We start from the raw sequence: 8146 nt of genomic DNA, 5'->3' as shown, positions 1-8146 counted from the left end.
TAATTCTTTTATGGGAGGAGTAGACACATTTAATAGTCTAATTGCTTACTACCGAATACATATTCGGTCTAGAAAGTGGTAGCATCGATTAATTTTCCACTTTATAGATCTTACTATTGTCAATGCTTGGCTCCTATACCGTCGCGACAGTAACTCTTTGGGAGTGGGAAAGAAGCAACAAATGGATCTGCTCAAATTCCTCACTAAACTAGCAGAATCGTTGTGTTGGGAGGGAAAATATGTAGATATTCGCAAATGGAGTCGACCATGTCCTGGATCATTAAAAATGATTATGAAAAAAAGAAGAAGAGAGGTCTAACTGCACTACTTCTTTCGCAAAATATTAGAACAGATGGAGGTTCCCATTGGTCTGTTATCAAAGATGCAAGACAAAGATGTAAGAAACCAAACTGTAAAGGCCAAACCAATGTGGCTTGTGAAAAGTGTAATGTGAATCTCTGTTTAAATAAACATTCAAATTGTTTTAAACAATTTCATACAGAATAATGAGCAAAGTTCAGAAAAATAAATATCATTATTGATTAAAAAATAGTATGTATTTTGATAAATAAATTCAAAGCTTTAATGACGATAGTATCGAATTTGCATCAATCCCCTAAAATATCAAAATAATTTTTTTTAATGTTTCATTACTACAACTTCTTGATTTGGACATTTTTAATAACATTAGTGAGTTTTAATTTTTTTTTGTTTATTTTGTATAAATTCGGGCGTTAAGGGGTTAAAAACCTTTCCACACATTTTTAATTTTTGAGTATTAGTCCCATAAGAAGTTGGAAATATTCGTTTTTTAGTTGTTTGAAAAATAAATAATGACTTTTGGTTATGAACATTCATTCTGTGCGATTGGTATTGTTTGTTGTTCGTGAATTTGTAAGGTAAGGATATTAAAGCATTAAGATATTTACTATGAATGCTCATATTTTAAGGTTATGTTATTGTACAACAACATTTTTGTCAAATTGCCATAATAAGTGTTAAAAAAATGTCTTTTGAATGTTGTAATACTTTTTGAGTTTATTTTTTAGATCTGGGCATATAATGGCTAGTAAACATATGTTGAAGATATTCAGTATCACTGAAGTTTTTAGTAATAACAACAAAACTACTATTAACTATTTAAACTACGTGGAAACGAATAAATTTAGTGTTTTAGGGAATAAAATAACTAGCACTTAAAAAAGATTAAAACATTAATTTAAATATTTTTTAACTTCGTAAATAAATTAAATGATTTATTAATTAATTTTGAAATAACCAAGATAAAAACAACAGCAAAATACCTTGAAATACAGTAAAAAATAATTAAAGTTTCAATAAAACCGTAACATAACATTAAAATATGAACATTTATAGTAAATATCTTAACCCTTTGATATTCTTACTTCACAAATTCTCGAACAACACATAATAACAATCACACAGAAAAAAATGTTTATAACCAAAAGTCCTTATTTATTTTTCAAACAATTAAAAAAACCAATATTTCCAACTTCTTATGGGACAATTACACGATAATCATACACAAATTTCTACACAAATTAGAAATAGTCCATAGCGACAATTTTGTGATGGTACTACTCCATTTGTAGTAAAAGTGACATTGTCGCTGAAAAACGTATTTCTTAAAGTATTGATATTGTTTAAATATTTCAATGTTATCATTCTTACTTTTTCTTTGTATGGTGTTATTTCTTAAAATTAGTTTTGATACTGCAACATATTCATCTCCTGTTATATTTATTTTGGGTACCGTACCGCAGCTAAAATTAGGACGATCGGTATTTCTGCCATTAAATATTGTACAAACTTCTTCGGCACTTCCATCGTTATTTCCCAAAAGACATAATTGCAATTTGTTCTCTCAATTTTAATCTTACATCCATGATACCAAATATTATTAAGACACAACAATATTGAGTAAATATTGTTAGGTGGAATTGAAATTTGTTACAAATGTTAGACAATCATGTCATTTTCGCATTCAACTATGATTTATAGCATGGATGCACAGACTTATTAAGACTAGGGGCCACTCGGGCAAATCATGAACTGATGGCGGGCCGGCCGCCAGAAGTATAGGTAATTAAAGACAATAAAGAATTGATAATAATTTATTAAAATTAAAAAATAATTTATTAATTTGAAGCGTGGCACTGCATAGTGCTTACAACCTTTTTTATATTTGGCTCAAATTTATTTGTAGCAACACGTAAAACTGCTTCCAAACTTTAATTTGCAAGGCCCTTTCGATTTTTTGTTTTATTATTATTTATTATTGAAAAATTTTGTTCACATATATAGGTAGAACCAAAGAAGCTGGCACATTTCAGAGCGTTTATGCGCAACTCTTCGTACATATTTTTATCAATGCAGCGGTAAAAGTTCAGCAAGTCTCCTTTGTTGAATTTGTTGCGTAAATCTTGGTCGTTTTGAATGTCCATAATTTCTAACTGCATTGACTCTGGTGCATTTTCAACTGAAATCGTGAAAGGATTGCTGAATATATCCAACAGAGGTTTCACTTTTTTAAACTCCGAAAATCTTTCTTGAAAAGATTGAATCAAAATATATCTAGCTTTTCTACATAACTGAAATTAATCGCAGTTTTGTTGAATTTTTCAGTCATTTTCTTATAATTCGAAAAATGATTGTAATTTCCAGAATTCAACTGTGATCTGAAAACTGTTAGCTTGCATTGAAAGGATGATACATGAGCGTAGAGCTGGGATATCAGTTGATTTTTGCCTTGAAGCCGTGTGTTCAAGACATTCAAATGATTTGTAATGTCAACTAAAAAAGCCAAATCACACAACCAATCAGGATTTTTAAGTTCCGGGACATCCCTTTGCTTTTCCGCAAGAAATATTTCAATTTCTTCTATTAAATTTAGCAATCGTTCCAGTGTCAATCCACGCCTTAGCCACCTTACTTCTGTATAATACAGTAAATCTCCGTATTCGCTTTCGATGTCATCAAGGAATTGTTTGAATTGTCTGTGATTGAGTGCTCGTGATTTTATGAAATTTACAATCGAAACTACCACTTTCACGACATTCTGAAATTCAATTTTTTTAGAACAGAGGGCTTCTTGGTGTATAATGCAGTGAAACTGCATAAGATCTTCAGCGTTTATGTTTTTTTCTTGCAGATGCTTTTTCAGCAAAATAACTAGCCCGGAATTGACACCAATCATCGAAGGAGCATCGTCAGTCGCAACTCCCGATAATTTTGATAAGTCCAAATCAGTTTTTGAACACTCATCCAAAAGAACATTGAGTATATCAACTCCTTTGGTTTGACCTTTCAATGAACACATTCCTAATAACTCTTCTAAGACTTCAAAATCTTGAGTAACACCTCGTATGAATATGAGAAGTTAAGCTGTGGAACTAATATCAGTGGATTCGTCGAGTGCTAATGAAAAAAATTCAATGATCTTAGTTTTTTTAATTAATTGTTCCGCAATATTATCTGACAAAGATATTATTCGTCTTTGGATAGTCTGGATTCAGTTGAATTTTCTCAAACTTTTTTGATGCTTCTGGACAAATTTTCTTAGCGGCAATTTCTATGCATTCTTTTACCAAATCGCCATCATTGAAGGGGCGACTTCGCTTTGCTATCATTCGAGAAATTTCATAACTAACTTCTGTAGCTGTTTCTGAATCTTGAATGGGTTTTGTAAACATAGCTTGCTGACCAATAAGCTCCCGTTTTAAAGACAATATTTTTTGCTTTCTTTATTCGCCTGTAAACTTGGTAAAAGAAGGATGCTGCGTTTCATAGTGCCTTTTTACATTATATTCCTTTGCAATCGCAACAGAATTCTTGCAAATTAAACAAACGACTTTGTTATGCGACCATACAAAAAAGTATTTCTCAGTCCAAATTTCTTGAAACTGCCGATTTTCATCTTTAACCTTACGTTTTTTACTAGGTCCTGGCTTCTTCATGTTGCGTTCTAATCCTGGCTAGGATTAACACAGCACCTGAAAACAATTACAGGACCTACTTAAATTACCCATCCTTTTTTAAATTATCAAAAATAATTGATTGAATATTATTCCTAAGAAATTTTAAGATTTTTATACAGATTTTATATCTGAAATAATGACGTAATTATTACAATTAGAGAAATTCTGATAAAAATAGTAATTTCTTTGTTTTATTTTATTATTTGGCCAACATTAAAGCTAAATTTTATTAAATAGGTAGGGAAACACTTATTAATAACAGAGTTTTACTTACGATTTCACAACACAATTATACACGGCACTTGACGTGTTAACACTGCAATAGTAAATCGACGTGTAACTGTACTCTGTGCATACGACTGTGGAAGCTTCGTATTCCTACGCGAGCAATCGGGAATTCGGGACTACTGCTATCTCGCTTGCTCGCACCGCGCTAGAACATTCTTGATTTCTCTACTATTTTAAACTTTATATAAAGGCAGCAAGCGATGTTACTTGACTTAGCATTTTTGGGCACTAGAATCAAATAGCGCGCGCGAGATTCAAATTACTTTTCGAACATATTTTTTTTTTGGTTTTATTCTGGAATAGAATTCAATAGTTTTCGAATGTACAAGATTATTATTTTTTGCTGTCGGCGGGCCACCAGTATTCGGCCGGCGGGCCGCGGTCTGTGCATCCATGATTTATAGCCTGAAAAGTAAATAATCCATTATATGTTATGCTATTTGTACAATTTTTGGGAGAAGTAATGGATTATTATTAAAATAAAAAAACACTCTGTTGTTACTGGGTATTCTTTGGCGACTCGTAGCTTAGTATGTTTTAACATAAGCTTTCATAACTATGTTTCTGTGTTTCATAACTTCGTTTCATATTTATATGAAATTTTTGTCATAGTTATTTCAAGCCAGGCGTAAAAATATTATAAATTAATCGCTAATAAAATTATCTACTTTTGACTAAGGAAAGGTATCGTAGTGTGCACTCCGTTCGCAGGTCCCGAAGTAGACGTTTTATTACATAACATTAAAAAGATCTTATCGTTTATTATTTTTGCATATTTTTATTTTCTCTTTTTACATTTTTTTGCTTAAAAATAGGGCTTAAATAGTAAAAACACCAGGAAAAATAAAAAGAAATCCAAGTTCAAGTAAATAGATATGGAGGAATAATAAATCTTATGGTAATTTTTTTATTATAAATACGTTACGGCTCTTAAACCATTAAGTACAAGCGCATGGGACATTTTTAAGGGCGCATTTGACCCAGCATCAATCACATATAAATCAATACTGCAATATTTAATACCAACTTTAGAAACTATGCCGTTAAGGCCAGTATATTTGATGCGACTTACACTCTTTAAAAGGTTAAAAAAAATATTACAATTTAGACACACAACATTGGGCTGATCCCTTCCTAATGCAGTGAGCAACACAAGAATGTCAATGTCCTTTGCTACAACAGTCACATAATCATAGGCCGGGAATGCCGCATGCACAGAACGGATGATGATTGTACATGCATCAGATTCAGCCTGGTCGACCCTAAAACCCACTTCTGATAGAGCAGTTTTAAGAAGGCTTATTAGGTTTGTTACGTTCTTTTCACTACCAGGAAATTTATTTTGGAATAATATTGGTACGGTGTTCTTATTAAACTTTATCTCGGTCCATTGGTGCTTTTTCGTGCTACGGAAGAGCACCAGGTGGGGTAAGGTTCGTGGTGGCGAAATGGGTCGATAATAAATTAATAATAACACAGGGATGGTAAAAAAATATTAAGTTGATTTAAAATGATATGATTAAAATATATATATATATATATATATATATATATATATATATTGTGACAATTAGGGTTTATAGAAAATAATTTATAAGTTATATACTACATAATATTAGATATTTGGTTGTTTTAAATAAGTTATATACTAGAGAATTTAATAAAAATATATTTATGTGAGGGCATTTTTAATAAATTAGCATATAATAATTGTAAAAAGTTGTATTTTAGTAATTATAATGTGGTAGATATATGTAAGTGAGCCATGTGACTAGGCAACCAACTATACAGTGAGTGATAGACAGATATTTATACTCTGAAGTGACGTTTAAGAATATTTACGAATATAAAGTGGGGTTATAATAATATATTGTTTGAAATGTGTATTTTATTAAATTAGAGTGTTAGTTACTAATTTGAATGTTTATTCTGATCTGAAAAGCCTAAATGTCAACAAAATTATCAATGGAACATTAACGAATTCTCCAGAGTGCAGAGTGTGACCATTGTTTACGGTCGAACATTCTGGAATAATGATTATGTCGGTGGATAGAACAGATATTTTTTTCGAGAACATCGATATCGAAGAAATAGAACAAATTGGAACATGATTTCTTACCAGATGGTTCTGGAATATCCAAAAAAGATATAAATACCCGTGATTTGGATTCAAGATGGAAGTTTTTTTTCAGAAGTCAGGCCAGTTTTATTATGAAAGTTAGTAGTGAAGTAAATTGTTCAGAATTTCAAGAAGTCAGTCAGAAAAGTTTAGTAAGAAATATGAAAGTTAGTTGGAGTCAGTGAATCAGTTACAAATAGACCAATTGTTTAATATAGTGAGTTAAATGAAGATTAAAAATTATGCATATAATTTAATGCACATTTATAATTATACACAAATAATTATTGAAGATTATAAAAGTATATTAGAAGAATATTGGATGGACATTGGAAGGAATTAAAATTATATTATGATTGGAGATTAGTATAAATCAACTTATAATAATTGGATATTGGTATATTGAAAAGAAGAATAAATATAAATGGTGTTTGTTGGTTTGGTTGGTGGTGTATAAATGCTGGTGAAGAAAACTATATCTTAAATTGGTAGAAGCTGATAATTGGAAAAAGTAATTTCACAAAAAAAAACAAGGATAACTGAAGTACGAAGACATTCAGTGGTGATTAGAATCTATATAGTAGAAAACAGTTCATTTAGGCATTCAGTGAAAGAAAGGTACAAAATTTTGTTAATATAATTTAGTTAGTGTCATAACAATTTCAATTTTGAAGATAGTTTGTTTAAATTTTACATTGTCTATAGAATTTAATTAGTTTTATAAGAATATCAATTTAAAGATAGTTTATTTTAAATTTACATTGGCTAAGTTAGATATATATGTGTGTTTCATAATAGTTATAATAAAGATAATTAAAAAAAAGTACTTACAAGCTAATTCTTTGAGAACCGCGATAAAAACCCTATATTATTAAAAATACTCATTGCTCATCATTCAAACAAAAAACACATCATAACAATTTGGCACCCAACGCGGTGGCTCTCTATTTAAAAGAATTAGTTTGGGAAGATAAGTGCTCTCATATAATTAAATTAATTATCAGTAGAAAGGAAAAATTATAGATTTTATTTTTAATTATATTTGAACAAGTAAAGTCTCAAAATGTCTCAAGGAAAGAAAGGTACAAGAAGCAAAAAGAATGAAGAAGATGTGGAAGTAGAAACACAACCTATACAAGAGGAGAGTTTAGTACAAGTTCCACAAGATACTGCAGAAATGAATCCAGAAAGAGAGGAAAATGTCAATATGGCAGCTTTGATGTCATTAATGATGCAGATGAACAAGACAATAGAAGAGAATTCAAAAGAAATCAAAGAAGACATAAAAAAATTGGAAGAGAATTCAAAAGAAGTCAAAGAAGACATGAAAAAAATGGAACAGAAATTGGAAGAGAATTATAGAAAATTAGAAAAGAAAATAGAAGATAATAATAATAAAATTGTAAAACAATTGGAAAAACAAATGGATAAAAAACTTGAAGCTGCAGAAAAAAAAGTTGCAAATGAAATAAAAAGTATACGGAATGACTACAAGAAAAGGATAGACAATGAGAGGACAGAAGTAAAGAGGATTATTCAAGATAATAAAATAGATATAGAACAGAAAATAGAGTTACAGAAATGTAACTTAGAAGTAAAAATTAACGAAGACAGGAGAAACGCAGAAGAAAAATTAGACGATATACAACAAAATATCCAAATAAATAGTAATCAAATAAGAAATGTGGAACAGAGAATAGATGATATTTCACAAATGAGAGACATAGGGAGACCTTACTTA

The 8146-nt window shown here is 30.2% G+C and overlaps 1 protein-coding gene across 1 annotated transcript; it reads right to left on the bottom strand.

Annotated features, from left to right (window-relative positions):
• Positions 1-2584: 2584 nt before the first annotated feature.
• LOC140433732 (general transcription factor II-I repeat domain-containing protein 2-like) lies at positions 2585-3340 on the bottom strand. Its single transcript, XM_072521709.1, has one exon. It carries the CDS (start codon positions 3338-3340, stop codon positions 2585-2587), a length of 756 nt encoding a protein of 251 aa, XP_072377810.1.
• Positions 3341-8146: the final 4806 nt, after the last annotated feature.

The sequence above is a fragment of the Diabrotica undecimpunctata genome, chromosome 2 (genome assembly GCF_040954645.1).
Source record: "Diabrotica undecimpunctata isolate CICGRU chromosome 2, icDiaUnde3, whole genome shotgun sequence".
Taxonomy (NCBI): domain Eukaryota; kingdom Metazoa; phylum Arthropoda; class Insecta; order Coleoptera; family Chrysomelidae; genus Diabrotica; species Diabrotica undecimpunctata.
The sequence above is the reverse complement of the archived record's forward strand: the minus strand, read 5'-3'. Positions and strand labels throughout refer to the sequence as shown.